The 22,439-nt window shown below is 39.7% G+C and overlaps 1 protein-coding gene across 1 annotated transcript in view; it reads left to right on the plus strand.

Moving 5' to 3' along the window:
* LOC124620024 (primary septum endo-1,3(4)-beta-glucanase-like) overlaps positions 1–22,439 on the plus strand; it is a 145,967-nt gene that overhangs the window by 84,126 nt on the left and 39,402 nt on the right. The window contains exon 3 of the mRNA XM_047146691.1: positions 381–664. Within this exon, the coding sequence (XP_047002647.1) occupies positions 381–664 (284 nt within the window). The remainder of the gene's footprint in view (positions 1–380; positions 665–22,439) is intronic.

Here is a 22,439-nt window from a genome sequence, read left to right on the forward strand (position 1 = left end):
GTATCAATGAAGCAAGATGAAAATTTTCTGTCAGACAGGAATTCCAATATACATTCCTGCTTACTAGGCGGATGTGGTACCCACTGCCAGCTAATTTCTTTAATTCCTTTGTGTTTTAATTAATAGTGTCTGTAAGATCAAAAGGATGTCTTGATTCGTATTGGCTGCAGGATCAAAATAGTGTCTGCTCTTTAACACATATCCGAAAGAACAATCATCACACATACTATCCTGACAGGCTGAAAGAATGGCTCCCCATCACTCCATAATGGTCATATCATTCCAGACCGCTAATAGAGGAATGTCTGACGCCAGTAGATTCAATCTGATGAAGAAAGCTTTCCTGCTAAAACGACTTTTTCGCCTTTTTCTGGTTGTAGGTGATCCTCTGCGTGTCAAACGGCCAGGGAGGCTTCCAGGAGGTGGTGCTGGAGACGTGCACGCAGGGCACTACCAGGTGCAGTGCCGAGCAGGGGACCTGCGTGACTGGCCCCACGGCCTGCGGCGCCGACACAACTGGTAGCATTCACTGCAACGGCCTCGGGTATTTCCCAGACCCGTACAACTGTAGCGTCTTCCACTTCTGCCCTGCCGTGGGCTACTATTCTCAGCGAATGGAGTGCCCTGCCGGCCGCGCCTACAATCCTCTCACGAGTGACTGCAGGTAAGTTTTAGTTGTTACAGGACCAGTGACAACCTTCTGTATAAGGAACACTCAGCTAGCACTGCAACACTGTGAAATAAGTGCAAGCACGATGTAGGAGAAGTGCGGTACATATCTGTCCAAACTGAAACCTAATTACCCAGCACATACACTCATGGACAAAATATTCATTCAGGGGAGTCTTATACGTCCACATTACAGCAAAGAATAATGCTAGTCTACTCGTGATTACGCGCATCAGAGCATTTCACGCTGTATATTGAAGTAACAATCACACATACTATCAAATTCCTTTGCGCTTCTGAGGTACACACAAAAACATTGACTATAAACCACAGGCGATTGAATGTATGATTCGATTTCGTTGTGCAAGCCAACAAACTGCTAATTAAGGAACTCCGCAAGTCTATAACGCGATATAAAAGTGAAACTATAAAATAAAATTTCTTGTTTCATCTCAAAGCATTTGACCTGTGTGAGTAACTTGAACTAACTGCTACCCATCATCAGACATTTGACATCCACTGAACACTCCTCCAAACGCATCGCTACGTCACAGTCTCCAGCTATACACATGCATTTGGTTTCTGATTCCTTTGGTACATCTATTACCTTTATTGCTTGCATACATGTTTCGCCCGCCACTCCATTGTATTTGCATTTATGTCATAGTTAAGTTTTCCTTTTCACTGTATTCACTGATTATTCGCTCGTTGTCTTGTCTCTTCTATTAATAGTCATCGTGAATTTTTCTCCACTGTTCTCTCACTGAACATCAGTTAGTGAACAGTTTTCGTCTCGCTGCCATAAGTCAAAACTGGTAATACATACAGATTGTAAGCAGTCATTTTCAAACATATAGGAAACCTAGCTTTGCAGCCCAGCTTAGTTTACAAAAATGAATTCAGCCCAGTTTTCTCTTCTATTTACATCTTCCCCTGTCAATACACTCGTCTTCAACTGCCATCATAAAATCTTCTGTTGGTTCTATGATTTTGTAACATCCCCATCTAAATTTTGATTGTTAAATTTCGGAATACTCCAGCAGCGTCACCTTTCACCAATGTAACAGTGGCTTAGTGGTTAAGAAGTTATGGCTACAGGGAGTTATGGCTGCTCAGGAACATCATATTCGGGAAATATAAGTTTTGTAGTTATCAATGTCACTATCAATACAAAAATATCTGTCACAAAAGTTCGTACTGTGCATATTTCTGACAGTAAATGAACGTTAAAGACCGACAGTCTGGCAACAATGTAATCGCATTACGCTAATACCTCTGTCAGCACATAGCCCTTTCAGAACTGAAATTTTGCTCTGGAGTGACAAATTTTTTCATTTTTGCTATAGTGCCCTTAACTCACTTTTAATGAGTTTAGATACAAGACTTGTACCAAAATATATAGCAGTTCTGAACATATTTTTTGTGCACTTAGCTTCTTTTTATGTACTAAAAAATTAATTTTGAAATATTCACTATTGTAATAATTAAACTGGTCATTCAATAGTTGTTGTTGTTGTTGTTGTGGTCTTCAGTCCTGAGACTGGTTTGATGCAGCTCTCCATGCTACTCTATCCTGTGCAAGCCTCTTCATCTCTCAGTACCTACAGCCACCTACATCCTTCTGAATCTGCTTCGTGTATTCATCTCTTGGTCTCCCTCTACGATTTTTACCCTCCACGCTGCCCTCCAATACTAAATTGGTGATCCCTTGATACCTCAGAACATGTCCTACCAACTGATCCCTTCTTCTAGTCAAGTTGTGCCACAAACTCCTCTTCTCTCCAATTCTATTCAATACCTCCTCATTAGTTATGTGATCTACCCATCTAATCTTTAGCATTCTTCTGTAGCACCACACTTCGAAAGCTTCCATTCTCTTCTTGTCTAAACTATTTATCGTCCAAGTTTCACTTCCATACATGGCTACACTCCATTAAAATACTTTCGGAAACGACTTCCTGACATTTAAATCTATACTCGATGTTAACAAATTTTTCTTCTTCAGAAACGCTTTCCTTGCCATTGCCAGTCTACATTTGATATCCTGTCTACTTCGACCCTCATCAGTTATTTTGCTCCCCAAATAGCAAAATTCCTTTACTACTTTAAGTGTCTCATTTCCTAATCGAATTCCCTCAGCATCACCCGACTTAATTCGACTACATTCTATTATCTTCGTTTTGCTTTTGTTGATGTTCATATTATACCCTCCTTTAAAGACACTGTCCATTCTGTTCAACTGCTATTTCAAGTCCTTTGCTGTATCTGACACAATTAGAATGTCATCGGCGAACCTCAAAGTTTTTATTTCTTCTCCATGGATTTTAATACCTCTCCGAACTTTTCTTTTGTTTCCTTTATTACTTGCTCAATATACAGATTGAATAACATCAGGGATAGGCTACAACCCTGTCTCACTCCCTTCCCAACCACTGCTTCCCTTTCATACCGCTCGACTCTTATAACTGCCATCTGGTTTCTGTACAAATTGTAAATAGCCTTTCGCTCCCTGTTTTTTTCCCCTGTCACCTTCAGAATTTGAAAGAGAGTATTCCAATCAACATTGTCAAAAGCTTTCTCTAAGTCTACAAATGCTAGAAATGTAGGTTTGCCTTTCCTTAATCTTTCTTCTTAGATAAGTCGTAAGGTCAGTATTGCCTCACGTGTTCCAACATTTCTACGGAATCCAAACTGATCTTCCCCGAGGTCGGCTTCTACCAGTTTTTCCATTCGTCTGTAAATAATTCGCGTTAGTATTTTGCAGCTGTGACTTATTAAACTGATAGTTCGGTAATTTTCACATCTGTCAACACCTGATTTCTTTGAGATTGGAATTATTATATTCTTCTTGAAGTCAGAGGGTATTTCGCCTGTATCATACATCTTGCTCACCAGTTGGTACGAGTTTTGTAAGGACTGGCTCTCCCAAGGCTGTCAGTAGTTCTAATGGAATGTTGTCTACTCCGGGGCCTTGTTTAGACTCAGGTCTTTCAGTGCTCTGTCAAACTCTTCACGCAGTATCATATTTCCCATGTATCATATCTCCCATTTCATCTTCATCTACATCCTCTTCCATTTCCATAATATTGTCCTCAAGTACATTGCCCTTGTATAGACCCTCTATATACTCCTTCCACCTTTCTGCTTTCTCTTCTTTGCTTAGAACTGGGTTTCCAACAAAGTTCTTGATATTCATACAGGTTGTTCTCCTTTCTCCAAAGGTCTCTTTAATTTTCCTGTAGGCAGTATCTATCTTACCCCTCGTGAGATAAGCCTCTACATCCTTACATTTGTCCTCTAGCCATCCCTGCTTAGCCATTTTGCATTTCCTGTCGATATAATTTTTGAGACGTTTGTATTCCTTATTGCCTGCTTCATTTACTGCATTTTTATTTTTTCTCCTTTCGTCAATTCAATATTTCTTCTGTTACCCAAGGATTTCTACTAGACCTCGTTTTCTACCTATTTGATCCTCTGCTGCCTTCACTATTTCATCCCTCAAATCTACCCATTCTTCTTCTACTGTATTTCGACTTGCGCCATAGGGTGGTGGGGTTCCGGGTTCCGCTGGATAGGTCAGGAGTCCACTACACGCAACAAGCGGCTACAAGGGTAGCAGGGGTTGTGTGGCGTGGGCTGGGCGGTTTTTTAGGTTAGATGGCCTTGGGCAAGTACAGAAAGGGCAACAGCCTCAACGGGTGCGGGGCAAAGTCAGGACATGCGGGGACCAAGCGGCAATCGGTATTGTAATTGTAAACTCTCGAAGCTGCGTTGGTAAAGTACCGGAACTTCAAGCGCTAATAGAAAGCACCGAAGCTGAAATCGTTATAGGTACAGAAAGCTGGTTGAAGCCAGAGATAAATTCTGCCGAAATTTTTACAAAGGTACAGACGGTGTTTAGAAAGGATAGATTGCATGCAACCGGTGGTGGAGTGTTCGTCGCTGTTAGTAGTAGATTATCCTGTAGTGAAGTACAAGTGGATAGTTCCTGTGAATTATTATGGGTGGAGGTTACACTCAACAACCGAACTCCCGACTCAGCAGCATTAGTGGCAGAACAACTGAGAGAAAATTTGGAATACATTTCACATAAATTTTCTCAGCGTGTTATAGTCTTAGGTGGAGATTTCAATTTACCAGATATAGACTGGGACACTCAGATGTTTAGGACGGGTGGTAGGGACAGAGCATCGAGTGACATTATACTGAGTGCATTATCCGAAAATTACCTCGAGCAATTAAACAGAGAACCGACTCGTGGAGATAACATCTTGGACCTACTGATAACAAACAGACCCGAACTTTTCGACTCTGTAAGTGCAGAACAGGGACTCAGTGATCACAAGGCCGTTGCAGCATCCCTGAATATGAAAGTTAATAGGAATATAAAAAAAGGGAGGAAGGTTTATCTGTTTAGCAAGAGTAATAGAAGGCAGATTTCAGGCTACCTAACAGATCTAAACGAAAATTTCTGTTCCGACACTGACAATGTTGAGTGTTTATGGAAAAAGTTCAAGGCAATCGCAAAATGCGTTTTAGACAGGTACGTGCCGAGTAAAGCTGTGAGGGACGGGAAAAACCCACCATGGTACAACAACAAAGTTAGGAAACTACTGCGAAAGCAAAGCGAGCTTCACTCCAAGTTTAAACGCAGCCAAAACCTCTCAGACAAACAGAAGCTAAACGATATCAAAGTTAGCGTAAGGAGGGCTATGCGTGAAGCGTTCAGTGAATTCGAAAGTAAAATTCTATGTACCGACTTGACAGAAAATCCTAGGAAGTTCTGGTCTTACGTTAAATCAATAAGTGGCTCGAAACAGCATATCCAGACACTACGGGATGATGATGGCATTGAAACAGAGGATGACACGCGTAAAGCTGAAATACTAAACACCTTTTTCCAAAGCTGTTTCACAGAGGAAGACCGCACTGCAGTTCCTTCTCTAAATCCTCGCACAAACGAAAAAATGGCTGACATCGAAATAAGTGTCCAAGGAATAGAAAAGCAACTGGAATCACTCAATAGAGGAAAGTCCGCTGGAGCTGACGGGATACCAATTCGATTCTACACAGAGTACGCGAAAGAACTTGCCCCCCTTCTAACAGCCGTGTACCGCAAGTCTCTAGAGGAACGGAAGGTTCCAAATGATTGGAAAAGAGCACAGGTAGTCCCAGTCTTCAAGAAGGGTCGTCGAGCAGATGCGCAAAACTATAGACCTATATCTCTGACGTCGATCTGTTGTAGAATTTTAGAACATGTTTTTTGCTCGAGTATCATGTCGTTTTTGGAAACCCAGAATCTACTCTGTAGGAATCAACATGGATTCCGGAAACAGCGATCGTGTGAGACCCAACACGCTTCATTTGTTCATGAGACCCAGAAAATATTAGATGCAGGCTCCCAGGTAGATGCTATTTTTCTTGACTTCTGTAAGGCGTTCGATACAGTTCCGCACTGTCGCCTGATAAACAAAGTAAGAGCCTACGGAATATCAGACCAGCTGTGTGGCTGGATTGAAGAGTTTTTAGCAAACAGAACACAGCACGTTGTTATCAATGGAGAGACGTCTACAGACGTTAAAGTAACCTCTGGCGTGCCACAGGGCAGTGTTATGGGACCATTGCTTTTCACAATATATATAAATGACCTAGTAGATAGTGTCGGAAGTTCCACGCGGCTTTTCGCGGATGATGCTGTAGTATACAGAGAAGTTGCAGCATTAGAAAATTGTAGCGAAATGCAGGAAGATCTGCAGCGGATAGGCACTTGGTGCAGGGAGTGGCAACTGACCCTTAACATAGACAAATGTAATTAATGTATTGCGAATACATAGAAAGAAGATCCTTTATTGTATGATTATATGATAGCGGAACAAACACTGGTAGCAGTTACTTCTGTAAAATATCTGGGAGTATGCGTGCGGAACGATTTGATGTGGAATGATCATATAAAATTAATTTTGGTAAGGCGGGTACCAGGTTGAGATTCATTGGGAGAGTCCTTAGAAAATGTAGTCCATCAACAAAGGAGGTGGCTTACAAAACAGTCGTTCGACCTATACTTGAGTATTGCTCATCAGTGTGGGATCCGTACCAGATCGGGTTGACGGAGGAGATAGAGAAGATCCAAAGAAGAGCGGCGCGTTTCGTCACAGGGTTATTTGATAACCGTGATAGCGTTACGGAGATGTTTAACAAACTCAAGTGGCAGACTCTGCAAGAGAGGCGCTCTGCATCGCGGTGTAGCTTGCTCGCCAGGTTTCGAGAGGGTGCGTTTATGGATGAGGTATCGCGGTGTAGCTTGCTCGCCAGGTTTCGAGAGGGTGCGTTTCTGGATGAGGTATCGAATATATTGCGTCCCCCTACTTATACCTCCCGAGGAGATCACGAATGTAAAATTAGAGAGATTAGAGCGCGCACGGAGGCTTTCAGACAGTCGTTCTTCCCACGAACCATACGCGACTGGAACAGGAAAGGGAGGTAATGACAGTGGCACGTAAAGTGCCCTCCGCCACACGCCGTTCGGTGGCTTGCGGAGTATAAATGTAGATGTAGATGTAAATTCCTGTCAATTATTCCCTTATGCTCTTCCTGAAACTCAGTACAACCTCTGGTTCTTTCAGTTTATCCAGGTCCCATCTCCTTTAATTCCCACCTTTTTGCCGTTTTTTCGGTTTTAATCTACAGTTCATAACCAGTAGATTGTAGTCAAAGTCCACATCTGCCCCTGGAAATGTCTTACAATTTAAAACCTGGTTCCTAAATCTATTTCATACCTTTTAGTATCTCCAGGGTTCTTCCATGTATACAACCTTCTTTCATGATTCTTAAACCAAGTGTTAGCTATGATTAAGTTATGCTCTGCGCAAAATTCTACCAGGCGGCTTCCTCTTTCATTTTTTAGCCTCAATCCATATTCACCTACTATGTTTCCTTCTCTCCCATTTCCTACTCTTGAATTCCAGTCACCCATGACTGTTAAATTTTCGTCTCCCTTCACTACCTGAATAATTTCTTTTATCTCATCATACATTTCATCAATTTCTTCGTCATCTGCAGAGCTAGTTGGCATATAAACTTGTACTATTGTAGTAGGCATGGGCTTCGTGTCTATCTTGGCCACAATAATGCGTTCACTATGCTGTTTGTAGTAGCTTACCCGTATTCCTATTTTTTTATTCGTTATTAAACCTACTCCTGCATTACTCCTATTTGATTTTGTATTTATAACCCCGTATTCACCTGACCAAAAGTCTTGTTCCTCCTGCCACCGAACTTCACTAATTCCCACTATATCTAACTTTAACCTATCCATTTCCCTTTTTAAATTTTCTAACCTACCTACACGATTAAGGGATCTGACATTCCACTCTCCGATCCATAGAACGCCAGTTTTCTTTCTCCTGATAACAACGTCTTCTTGAGTAGTCCCCGCCCGGAGATCCGAATGGGGGACTATTTTACCTCCGGAATATTTTACCCAAGAGGACGCCATCATCATTTAATCATACAGTAAAGCTGCATGCCCTCAGGAAAAATTACGGCTGTAGTTTCCCCTTGCTTTCAGCCTTCGCAGTACCAGCACAGCAAGGCCATTTTGATTAGTGTTAGAAGGCCAGATCAGTCAATCATCCAGACTGTTGCCCCTGCAACTATTGAAAAGGCTGCTGCCCCTCTTCAGGAACCACACGCTTGTCTGGCCTCTCAACAGATACCCCTCCGTTGTGGTTGCGCCCAAGGTACGGCTATCTGTATTGTTGAGGCACGCAAGTCTCCCCACCAACGACAAGGTCCACGGTTCATGGGGGAGGGGGGGGGGGCTCAATAGTTACAATTCAATATAATAATAATAATAATAATGATAATAATAATAAATGGACAGGTAGACAATTTAAGAAAATTCTTTCTAGAACGAGCAGAAACTAGCAAAATACACAAAGCAATCACTCATATAAATACATCGGCTACACCACTGCAATTTCATAACCACTTCTACAACCCTTTAGATCACATAACATCAGCAGATACGAAGAAAGTAAATTGGAAAAAGAAAACACTACATGGCAAGCACCCGTATCATCTAACACAGCCACACATCGATCAAGATGCATCCAACACATGGCTAAGAAAAGGCAATGTATACAGTGAGACGGAAGGATTCATGATTGCAATACAGGATCAAACAATAAACACCAGATGTTACAGCAAGCATATTATTAAAGATCCCAATACCACAACAGATAAATGCAGACTTTGCAAACAACAAATAGAAACAGTAGGTCACATCACAAGCGGATGTACAATACTAGCAAATACAGAATACCCCAGAAGACATGACAATGTAGCAAAAATAATACATCAACAGCTTGCCTTACAACATAAACTTATAAAACAACACGTTCCCACATACAAGTATGCACCACAAAGTGTACTGGAGAATGATGAATTCAAATTATACTGGAACAGAACCATTATAACAGATAAAACAACACCACATAACAAACCTGACATCATACTCACCAATAAAAAGAAGAAATTAACACAACTAATCGAAATATCCATACCCAATACAACAAATATACAAAAGAAAACAGGAGAAAAAATTGAAAAATACATCCAACTGGCTGAGGAAGTCAAGGACATGTGGCATCAGGATAAAGTTGACATTATACCAATTATACTATCAACTACAGGAGTCATACCACACAATATCCACCAGTACATCAATGCAATACAGCTACATCCAAACTTATATATACAACTACAGAAATCTGTAATTATTGATACATGTTCAATTACCCGAAAGTTCCTAAATGCAATATAACACATACCCTACAGTTAAAAGAAAGTGACGCTTGATCAAGGTCCGTGTCACTTTCCATTTTTAACCAGACTTAACGTCTGAGAATGTAAAGAAAAAATAATCATAATAATATTGATCTATACAGTGGAATATAACTAACCAAATACTCCCATATATCCTGGCAGTCACAAATTGCTGTGTACCGCTACACTAACTAACTGATATTTTTATAGTGAAGCCCTTCAATTCTGAGCACTTGTACATGATAAAGAGACTGAACATTCACAAATGAGTACATGACGTTCCAAGTGGGGAAAAATATTTCTGTTCCATCTAAGAGACACTATAATTTAATGTACACAACTGCAGCCAGTGGGTCTGAAAGGGACAGGAATAGTGCTGTGCAGTTGGTGAAATGGATGATGTTTTGGGTTACCATGCAGGTGGTCAAGGTCGAATCTGGGTTGAGGCGTTTTGGTTTTTATTTGCTAAATGTAGTCTACGGTATCTGGCGTCTCAATCGTCACACAGCGATTACTGTGGGTCTTCTACAAAACATTTGCACTCACATACTATGAACACAGAAATGGAAGTACAATCGTTTCCATTGGGCAGCTTTTAAAGAACCGTTTGTACGTCGTGGACGCAAATTGTTTCACACCATATACTAGATTCTAAACCTGCTTTTCTGTGTACCCTCCCCCGATGGTCCCATCGATTAGTATCGGCTATTATTCTTGCCACATTCAGGTCTATTACATTTTGTTAGTGCCTTATGTCACCAGTAGGACTAGCAATGTGCTTTTCAAACAATTTACAAACTCGGTTACCATTTGTATATATTACCAGCATGGAATCACTGATCCAGCATGGAGTCTGATAAGCACATGCTGCTTGGTAAGTATGTCCATGCATTACTGTTATTATTATTATTATTATTATCATCATCGACGAAATGTGGAAACCTCAAGCCCATTACCATTAGGGAAATAGTGTAATTCGAGAACGAATATGAATGATGCAGAGAAAAGTTCTAAGAGAGGTGACGCACATTAGGTGGAATAGCCCTTATATTATAATAAAAAAATAATTAATGGAAAAAATGAAGGCAATGTGACTGTTAATTGTCCTTTCAATTGCAATGAAAACAAAATATTAGTACAATTGCATTATTATGAAATGTTCGGCGTGTACGAAATTGTGCTATTGTTCATTCATTTTACCTTGTGTCATTTCATTTTCTGTGCCCATCACTATATATATTTCAATTACATTTCGCGTCTTCTGAAAGCTTCTCCTTCTGTTAATTTTACGAAAATATGACCATGGACTTCTTTTCCTCTATTTAAATTGTACACGCAGGCAGCTGACTTCAGGGAACACCAGTGCCTCTTAAGATTATATAAAATACGAAGAAATTCTTCTTAACTTGGTTCTATTTCACTGTAATAAAAAAAATTAATAATGTTATTAAGTCTTCTCTTACTCAGACACACATATGATACAAAACACTCGTAGACCTTCATACTGCGAGCAGTACATCTTGACCAAACCTCTACATACGAGAGAGTGAAACAAAATTATGTACGGAAAAGTGAATGATGTTTCATGGTCATTTGTCAACGCTTTTTTGCGCATTCATAACTAATGTCTTTGCCGACGTTTATATTCAGTCTTTGATCTGATCATTATCGCTGTTTCACTTTTTAATAAATTTCATCTTTACCATATCTGGGGGGTTCTTTTACCATGTACCTACACAACTGCCCTCACACTGTTCGTTGACATGGAATAGAGATGTACAGTTTTTTTTGTAAGTACATAACTTATGTTTACATTTGCCGATTGGGGCAATGCCCTTTATTTGTCGGCTTCTCTTTTATTTAATGGAATGGATGTCAGCGTATGCTATGTATGTTAGAGTTCTACAAGAAATTAAAAGATTATATACATGATATGATGGTTCATTACGTATTTGAATTTAGCGCACTGGCAATAATGTTCAGTTTGCTTCGTCTCCGTTGTCGGGTTTTGTGCCTGTGCGCTAATGCGTTTGGCGGCTAAGCACGAGCCGCTAACGGTCAACATGCTAGCTGCTACCGTCGCACGTGCGTGCACTCGTTTCTTAGTATTGATTTCACATTGAGTGTCACACTTTCACCTGAGTATTACATATTAAAGGATTGTCGTGGCGTTTGTCTTCATTCTGAGTGCAGTGTGTGTGTGCTTGTTGTTCAAAATTCGACGCTATGGCAGAAGATCTCCATTCTAGTGGCTCGGGCGTCATTATTACCCATCGTACTCGCATTTTCAGCGCAGAGAACCCTGGCCAACGGCATCTGTTGACGAGGTAAATACTGGCTCGAACAACTATAGTTCACTTATTAATGTAGCAGTCATTGTGAGACAGAATTCTGAGAAATAACTTCGTTGCACACGTATTTTAACGGCATCACACTTCACTGTCCACTTTGTTGAAAGACTCATATTGCCGTCCAAAACACTGTATAAATTGCTTATCTTTAAAGTTCACTCCATTACACAGAGTTTGGTTTTCAATGAAAATTCATACAAGTGTTGAGTTACAGCAATATATAACATGATAGCGTATACCTATGGCTTATACTACAAACATATATTTTTTAAGTTTTGACAGTCATAAATTTTTCTTTAACTAGTTTCTGTTACTACAGTTTGTTTGTGTCTTTCAACTTATCTTTGTTCACATCACATGTACAAATTAATTACGTAACACATTATTATGGTACAATACATGCATATGGTTCATTTATATTTCATTTTATAGACATGCTTTTGTCACTTATGTGAACTCATTGCTTCCTGAGGTAGAGGAGGAAGAAAAACATTCAAACATTACACACTGCTGGCCTAACTACGTTTGGCGCCACCTCCTTTGTCTGGGAGGGAAGAAGGGAAATACTCATCAACTGGTTCAAGGATTTAGGAGGAAGTGCTACTCGCACAGTTATGAACTAGTTGCCAAGGAACTCTTATTTTACGGAAATAATGTGTACTGACTAATCATGCATGTACTATCATGTTGTTTCTTCATGTGCTAGTGGTGTGTATTTCAATTCACGTGTAGCTCTGTGTTAATTATGAAGGAGTTTCAACCATTGTAGACTTATCTTTCTCAAATACATGGAATGCTTTCATGTGACACAGTAAAAATTAATCAGTTTTTGTAAAATCACATGCTTAAATGTTTATGTGTACTTTGCAGCGCATAGGTACTGGTAAATGTCATGGAGCTATACTGCGACGATGCATATTTTCATTTTTCATTTGCCAGATGACCTTTGTATAAACATCCTTATAACTAAATTGTTTACTCGAGGGGCAGCCCATTTCTTCATTTGGTACCTGATACTCTCGACATAATTCTCTTCTTCTGCGCCGTGATGATGCACTAGCCGCTAAAATAAGAAAAAAACTTAAAACTAATGGCACTGTGTAGCTCAGTGGCCACTGATGAATTTGGTCATTACATCCGTCCGCAGACATTTCCATACTGTGTTTAAATCACAGACATTCGTTTATTCTGTTACCCTTTATGATCATTTACCCTGCAAAGAGAACTATTTGACATTTCCTACGGTATTTTATCGTTTCTTCTTAGCTTGCACGTCTCGTATATTTTTCATAATGCTTTCTGTTGCTTGTAAATATGTTTAAATCTCTCTACACATATATCAATAAGTTCCTTAGTTCTTAGTAGATGTAATTGTTTAATATTTCCGTTTACTTTGTATTTAAGTTAGGTATATGTACCTATCGCATTCCTGTTTGGTTGTGCCTTCTGCCAGTCTGTCGCACATACACACAGGTCAGTGCCTCCTCTCCCACTACTGACGTCAGTGCGCATTGCTGAGCGTGCACAGCTGAGCCATAAGCTAATTCTGTTTATACTTTCGCTTTTCGTGAAGTGGTGTATTACTTTTCATCCTGTCGATTTTATGCTTACGTGTACAAGTCAAAAGAATTTCTTATACTGATACACATTACTTTATCCTAAAATACACTCCAGAAAAAAATTACACTTAGAGTTATGTACATTATGCACAATTATCTTGTGATACAAAGAAAAATGCTACCTTGCTTCATCATTGTATAAATGCTTTTATATCTTTGTGAGGGTGGACACACTTGTCTTACTGTTTTCTCATAGACTAATCTGTACGTTCCAGAGTAAAGTATTATAGAAATTATATATGGTCCTGAATAGTGTAATTGCCACTTCTTATTCAGTTTGCCAGATTTTGTCGATTTAGGATGCATCCATAAGAGGACTCGTTGCCCTTCCAGAATCTGTGTAACACGTTTCAGTTTCTTATTAAAATTTTCGTTCTATACTCCGAACTGTTTTCGGGTGTAATTATGGCTTGTTTCATTCTGTCTTGTAGTGTCATTTCTGTAGTGAATACTTTTGGTATGGGCGACTCCCACTCATTCGTTTGTTTTGTCTGGAACATCGATTCGTTAGGTGTGAAACCTGTTTGAAGAATGCGGAACTTTATTGACAACTTGCATGAAGTGATTTAAGCATTCTAACCATCGGGTGTGTTTGTGGGGGTGTATGTCCTAACAAACCAGTTAAATTCTACAAAGACTCGTTCGACAGGACTTGCTTCCGGGTGAAAAACGCTCACTAATACATGTCTTATGCCCTGTGAAGACATAAATTGTTTCCACTTTTGCCCAACGAAATATGAAGCATAGTGGTACCTTTGGTTTACCTATTCTTCTCAAATAGTCTTCCTTAATTCTTTTTCTGATATTTGTGGCTGTTGCATTTTCAATGGCATACATTTTGATATGTTTCGGGAAAATATCATGTAGTGCCACTACGTATCTTACATCTCCTTCACTTTTTGGATATGGACCAGCTATGTCCAGGGATACTATATCTAGAGGGTTTTTTGCGAGTATTAGGTACAGCTCAGTATATTTTGACACATTGGACTGTTTTGATTTTTGACATATTGCACATTTTCTTAATACCTGTAGGACCTACCTTCTCAAATTTTGAAAATAATGAAGTTCTGCAATTTTTTCAGTAGATTTACCTACTCCATAATGTCTCCATACTTCGTGTAAGTGTCTCATAAATTCGATGATATAATCTTCAGAATACACACACACCATTGATCAGATTTTTCATGTTTCCTATGAAACAAAACGCCCTTGTGCTCCTGACACCATTTACTTTCCTCTCCAACTTCATCTTGTTTAAGGTTGTCATGACTTCACTCCATTTGCGATCTTACTGTTGTATAGTTTTCATTTGCTTACAAAACTTATGGTAATCAGACTGTTGTGTTGTATCTTGCATTAATAACGTTTTAATTTCTGCACTTGCTGTGTTAATTCACTAAATTCATCTAAAGCTTTTGGTAACCCAGACAAGGCATCTCCAATAACATTTTGACTTCCTTTAATATAAATGATCTCGAAACTGAGTTCTTGTAAATATGGACACTACCTAGCTAATCTATGGTGCAACAGTTTACATGTTAAAAGAAATGACAGTGACTGATGGTCACAGTAAACTTTGGTATGCTTGCCCCACAAAAAATATACAAACTTTTTAATTTCCCATGTTAAGCTAAACTTTCCAATTCTGACAGAGAGTAAGATCTTTCTGCTTATGATAATGGGGACTACCAAAACTGATGATCTTGGGTACTTCTTTCCCTTCTTCTCTTCATACCTGGAACAAGCATGGACCCAGCCCCTGAGATAAAGCATCTGCTCATTGAGAAAATCCTTGGACATGTCAAGGTGGCTAAGAATGTTTGCATTGGCAGTGCCTGCATAATGTTATTAAAGTCCTTCTGACAATTATCATCCCATAACCAAGGCCTGTTTTTTCATAGCAAGTTGAGTTACTGTGGTACGAATTTCCGAAAAAGGGATGCTAGTCCTAAATAAGCTTTAAGCTGTTTTTTATTCCTTGGAGCTGGACAATTGAGTAGGGTATCACGTTTTTTCGGATCAGGTAATATACCTTGTTCTGTCACAACATGTCCTAAAAATTTTACTTGCCTCTTACCAAAACTAGATTTTTTTTAACTTGGCTGTTACTCTGTAATCTGCAAATCGTTGAAGCACCTGTTCAATGAGCCTGATATGTTCTAACCAAGTCGATGTGGCTATTAGCATTTCGTCTACATAAACAGTGACTTTACCAAGCAGTTCTGGTTCTAAGACCTTGTTCAGTGCAGATATAAACACGACTGCACTAATGTTCAGTCCAAAAGGCAGAACACAGAATTCGTAGCTTTGGCCACCACAAACAAATGCTGTATATTTTCGACTTTTTATGTGGAGCTTTATTTGCCAGTATGATTCCTATAGGTCGAGTATACTGACTGTTCATGCAAGTTTTCTGGTCTTATGCATACTGGTACTAAAATCTTATTGATACCTGTAGCACCAAGAACTAACCTTACAGATCTACCTGGTTTACTTACTGGTAATATAGCACTATAATAACGTGAAAATGAAGGTTGTATAATTCCCCATTTAATCAAATGATTGATCTCTTCCTTTACTGCCTCTCGTTTTGCCCATGGAATAGGATATGACGTTACATAATTTTTTTCATGTGGATAGACTTCAAATTTATATTGATAGTCTTTGACTATTCGTGGCTCCTTTCTGATACGTTTGCATACTTAAATAACAAGTTAGAAAGTTCTTGTCATTGCATATCATCTAGTATCTGTGATTCACTTAGTTTCTGCTCTACCATTTTGGAACTAACATCAGTGTTTTCTTCTTGTTCAGTATCAAATTTGTTTGTGAAAGACACAGTTAGAAGGAATACTGTACTATTACATTTGACTCTGGATAGTTTTTGTTGCTTTTATCAGGTTTTTTGACTAAATCAATGGAAAAAACCTGACCCTTTACATAAAAGTGGCATTTACCATTACCTATGTCAGTCTGTGTTTTGCATGTTCTAAATGTGTCTTGCCAATAAGACATTTAACTATAAGTTTGTCAATTATAAGAAAATTGCACTTCACTGTAAAATGTTCAATTTGTAATGGAACAAGTGCTTTACGTTTTACCAATTTAATTTTTACTGGCTGTAGCAGTTTGCACGTTGCAATTTTGGACAGGAAATTTACCTCTCTTCTTCAGTTCATAGAAAAATGCGTTTGACATTAGCTTGGTAGTTGAACCTGTAACTAAAATTAACTGTGGACTTGTTCTTCCTGGATATTATTCGTTGTATCTAACTCATGTTGATACAGATCATCCTTGATGTCACTTTGTTTCTCAAATCTTATGAAACATGTTTGTAGTTTTGCTTTGCCCCCACTCCCTGAGAGGTGAATAGTCTGGGTTCAAATGGCTCTGAGCAACGTTCGGCCACGTCACCTCGTGTATATCCCACGACAAATCTGATTTTCTGTGCTTCCGTCCAGTTGCGTGCAAATACATGACGAAAAGCACTGGCAGAAACTACTGGGTTCATTCTCTAACTAAAATTAACTGTGGACGAAAAGCACTGGTAGAAACTACTGGGTTCATTCTTTTAGCTTTGATAGTGAATGTAGGAAACTGTCGATGTCTCAGCAAATATTCGTCTGCAAAAATAGTTGATAGACACGTGGCATTTTTCTGACGTATTTATGTTGTTATTGTAGTTAACTGTAACTCTGGTTGGTAATTGCTCAGGTGTTGGAGTTGTGGGTATATTTTCATTTTGTACTCTACAACTGTCACTGGTACCTGCTGAAGGACTCGTGACAATACCGACAGGCTGTGTTTGTTCACTGTAGCCTGTGTATTATTTACGTGCATATTTCGAGATCCGGTAATATTTTCTTCCAAAAGACTGCGGATCCTACCTTCTGCGGCTTGTAGGTTAATGTTTAACTTGTTCACTATTTTCTTTTCTTTTTTCTGAGTAGCTTTTCCTACTACATCTGTGTATAATTTACAGTCGGTTACTAACTTCTCTGCAATGATATACTCTTATCTAACATACCTGCTTCAGCTGGACTGATGATATCACTTAGATTTTCATTGATCTTCTCTCTCTCCTTCTTAGCACTTGCTGAGTCAACTTCTAATGTTGCTACCCTTAAAGTAAGCTCTTCTACAGCTAGAGGTACGCCTTCATAGTCTTTGCTTAGCTTGTTAACGACAGTGGTTACCTCTTTTACTGTCGAACACAACTGGTTCTGTTTGGCTTCAATGTTTGTGTTCGCATCTGTGATTTTCTTTATCTGTTGCTCTACTAAATCATAATGGTTATTAAAAGAATCTACCTTATGTTTTAACTCCGTATTGTTACTCTTAACTTCGGAAAGTACTTTATGCTTTACTTGTTTTTTCATGTCATTCAGTTTTTCGTCGATTTCAGTGTGCAAATTTTTGGCTACGTTATTGAACTTCTGTGAGAGCGTGTCTTGCAAATCCTTGGATACTTGTTTTTGTTCTTGTTTCATTGTATTTAGATCTTGTGTAACAGTGTTTTGTTGCTGTTCTACCGTGTTCGTATCTTGTTTCTGTTCTGGCGTAACCACAAGCACGGGAGTGAAGACGAAGAACGCAAGACCAGAGAAGGCAGTTAAACGATGTCGGCCAATGGTGTGCAGAATAGGAGCACACCACGGTAGGAGCTTCCTCAAGTCAAAGTGAATATAAGCGCCACTCCTGCCAGCCTCCTCTCCTCAGATCGGCTCAGTATGCGGACATTAGTGGAAAGAATTTGCGGTGTATTAGCACAGTTGTGTTTATGTTAGATAATAACTGCCATAGCAGTGCGTCAGTTGTACTACTGTGGTTGCCGTCAGCTGTACTTTCCAAGTTAATGTTTGTATTATGAACAAGTGGTGTTCGTAACGTGTTATCAAGATTCAAATTTGTATCGCTCTCCAGTGTTTCATTCCTGAGTGGTCTATCACTCTGGGAGATGTGTGACATTGTTTCGTCAATTGTAAACATTGTGTCTTCAAAGTTATTCTGTTGTGGAATGTCGTCATTTGTCACACCTGCGACACTCATCTCTGACCTACTTAAATTTCCTGCAGTAGACATGCATGACACCTGAACTTCAATTGTTAGATCGCGCAATTCTACACCGTCTTGGCTGATTGCGTTTTCGCTATAGATATCAACAATTGAAATATATTTTTCTGCCATGTTGTATGAATATGCAAAAATAAAAATTTCGTATGCTGATTATTACACTTGATAATTGTAATTTACGCGACGCCAAAGCCTGTTTTGTGTCTACTATGACACGCAAACTGTTGTGTTGGGATTTCTTATGTTTTATTGACAACACGTATCACACTGAAAAATTCCTGTAAATTTTTCACACCAAAATTCAAGGAAGGGGATAATGAGGAAAAGGTTCCTATATATGTCAAATGAGGTGCTACCAAGCGTAACCATGCAAGCAACTTGCGTAGCCATCCTACCTTTGTTGCCCCGAACAAATCAGCTTAATATGGAATATTTTACATAACCTGGGACCAACTCCTATTTCTTTCCAGAATTTCTCCGCAATTTTTGCCTTTTTGCAATACTGGCTCCCCGTTGTGATTCATGCAAGCAGAAAATACAAACAATTAGTTTTTATGACTAATAACAAAGACATGGAAATTTATTACTATAACAATAGTTAAAAAACCCTACTTACAACCGGCGTCCTCAAGTCGTGGCACTTGGGTTGCCAGTTGTATTACAATAATAAAAAAAATTAAAGGAAACAATGAAGGAAATTTGATTGTTAATTGTCCGTTTGCTTGCATTGAAAAGAGAATATTAGTACAATTGCATTTTTATGATGTATTCTGCGTGTACGAAATTAAGCTACTGTTCATTTATTTTACCTTGCGTTGTTTCTTTTTCTGTGCCCATCACTATATATATTTTTATTACATTTCCCATCTTCTGACAGGTTCTCCTTCTGTTAATTTTACCAAAAATATAACCGTGGACTTCTTTTCCTCCATTTAAATTGTAGATGCAGGCAGCTGACTTCAGGGAACACCAGTGCCTCTCAAGATGATATAACATATGAAGGAATTCCTCTTAACTTGGTTCTGCTCCACTTTAATAAAAATACTTAATAATGTTATTATGTCTTCTCTTATTCAGCCACACATATGATACAAAACACTCGTAGCCCGTCATACTCCGAGCAGTACATCTCAGTCAAGCCTCTACAAATGAGAGAGTGAAACAAAATCGTGTACGGAAAAGTGAATGATGTTTTATGGTCATTTGTCAATTATTTTTTTGCGTATTCATATTTAATGTCATAACTATAGTTGGTCTTTGATTATATCGTTATCGCTGTTTCATTTTTTAATAAATTTCAACTTTACCATATCCTGGGGGTCTTTCACCATGTACCTACACACACTCTGCATCTAACGATGTGTTTATAATATATATGCTCATCGCCAGGCAGGGTTTAAAACATCTAATCAGTCCTGCACAATATCAAACATATGATCCATTCTGCAGTTCTACGAGGTGCATTCAAGTTCTAAGGCCTCCGATTTTTTTTCTAATTAACTACTTACCCGAAATCGATGAAACTGGCGTTTCTCGACGTAATCGCCCTGCAGACGTACACACTTTTCACAATGCTGACGCCATGATTCCATGGCAGCGGCGAAGGCTTATTTAGGAGTCTGTTTTGACCACTGGAAAATCGCTGAGCCAATAGCAGCACGGCTGGTGAATGTGCGGCCACGGAGAGTGTCTTTCATTGTTGGAAAAAGCCAAAAGTCGCTAGGAGCCAGGTCAGGTGAGTAGGGAGCATGAGGAATCACTTCAAAGTTGTTATCACGAAGAAACTGTTGCGTAACGTTAGCTCGATGTGCGGGTGCGTTGTTTTGGTGAAACAGCACACGCGAAGCCCTTCCCAGACGTTTTTGTTGCAGTGCAGGAAGGAATTTGTTTTTCAAAACATTTTCATAGGATGCACCTGTTACCGTAGTGCCCTTTGGAATGCAATGGGTAAGGATTACGCCCTCGCTGTCCCAGAACATGGACACCATCATTTTTTCAGCACTGGCAGTTACCCGAAATTTTTTTGGTGGCGGTGAATCTGTGTGCTTCCATTGAGCTGACTGGCGCTTTGTTTCTGGATTGAAAAATGGCATCCACACTTCATCATTGTCACAACCTATGAAAAGAAAGTCCCATTCATGTTGTTGTTGCGCGTCAACATTGCTTGGCAACATGCCACACGGGCAGCCATGTGGTCGTCCGTCAGCATTCGTGGCACCCACCTGGATGACACTTTTCGCATTTTCAGGTCGTCATGCAGGATTGTGTGCACAGAACCCACAGAAATGCCAACTCTGGAGGCGATCTGTTCAACAGTCATTCAGCGATCCCCCAAAACAATTCTCTCCACTTTCTCGATCATGTCGTCAGACCAGCTTGTGTGAGCCCGAGGTTGTTCCAGTTTGTTGTCACACGATGTCCTGCCTTCATTAAACTGTTGCACCCACGAACGCACTTTCGACACATCCATAACTCCATCACCACATGTCTCCTTCAACTGTCGATGAATTTCAATTGGTTTCACACCACGCAAATTCAGAAAACGAATGATTGCATGCTGTACAAGTAAGGAAAACGTCGCCATTTTAAGTATTTAAAACAGTTCTCATTCTCGCTGCTGGTGGTAAAAATCCAACTGCCGTACGGTGCTGCCATCTCTGGGACGTATTGACAATGAACGTGGCCTCATTTTAAAACAATGCGCATGTTTCTATCTCTTTCCAGTCCGGAGAAAAAAAATCGGAGGCCTTAGAACTTGAATGCACCTCGTATATTGCAGTGAGAAGAGAGGGATGCAGTAATATCTTGTCTAGTTCTCTACTGGGTGAAGTTAGCGGAGCTTTCATAGTTTGTAGTTTTTTTCTGATGGATGGTACAAAATAACGATGGTAGAAAGAAAGTATGCGTGACAGCCATGAATGCACCCTGAAGGACACTGATCTCCTTCGGACTGTGGTACTTGTATGTAGTCTGAAAACACATTGCAATGCAGTAGCGAAATCCTCATGCTTCTTCCAGTTCCCATACTATCTTTTTCTACTACCTCGTGTTGCAGGGAAAAGCTTCGTTTAGTGTTCACCTTACACATCGAACATGGTTGGTGGTGCTATGACAGTATGTACCCATTTTCCTACCAGTGATCAGAAAACGCGGCCCTGTCGCATTAACTCAGGTCGCTCTGTTTCTCCACGGTTTGCAGAAGGTGGTAGACATAGCGCTCTCCGACTTCTGCTCATTTTGGACTTAAATTAGGACGATCACATGGAAAAAGGTGCATGGGGGGTGGGGCAGAGTGTGAGGAACAGTTACAAGATGCAGAGGGCCGGTCTAAAACCACGTTGGAGTTTTACTGTAGCAGATAAGTTCGAAAAAGGTGATACGTTTAGAGATATGAGAGTGCCTCAAATATTATTCATCAGTGACTGTAATCATTAGAAGACGTCTCCTTAGGATCCAACGCAGGTGTGTGGCTAAATGGAAGGACTTGATTCCAAATCGCATAGAGCGTTTCTATCGAAAAGCGTAACACTATAGACCTGAAAAGCCAGAGTACATTTCTTACGAGCTCAGTTTAGTGTTGCATCTTTTTAAAGTGATTTGTCACATAGCGAACCACCTACTGTATGTGATCATTCTCAACCAACCATAATCTTCCCTCACCTTTAAGCCAGTGGATATATCGCAGAACCTTTGACATAGCATCGAGACAGATTGCATTACAAATACTGGAGTAATATCTAGTGGAGTTGCAAATACTGGCTTCATACCACGTTCCTTAGCCGGATCACTTTCTAAATTCGGTGATTTTATTACGAGCTTACATCCCTGGCGATGTGCTCCCACACTTTCAGTCTGTTAATACACACCCCGCAATGACCATCTATATTCAATGTCATGG

Source organism: Schistocerca americana, chromosome 6, assembly GCF_021461395.2.
Source record: "Schistocerca americana isolate TAMUIC-IGC-003095 chromosome 6, iqSchAmer2.1, whole genome shotgun sequence".
Lineage (NCBI taxonomy): Eukaryota > Metazoa > Arthropoda > Insecta > Orthoptera > Acrididae > Schistocerca > Schistocerca americana.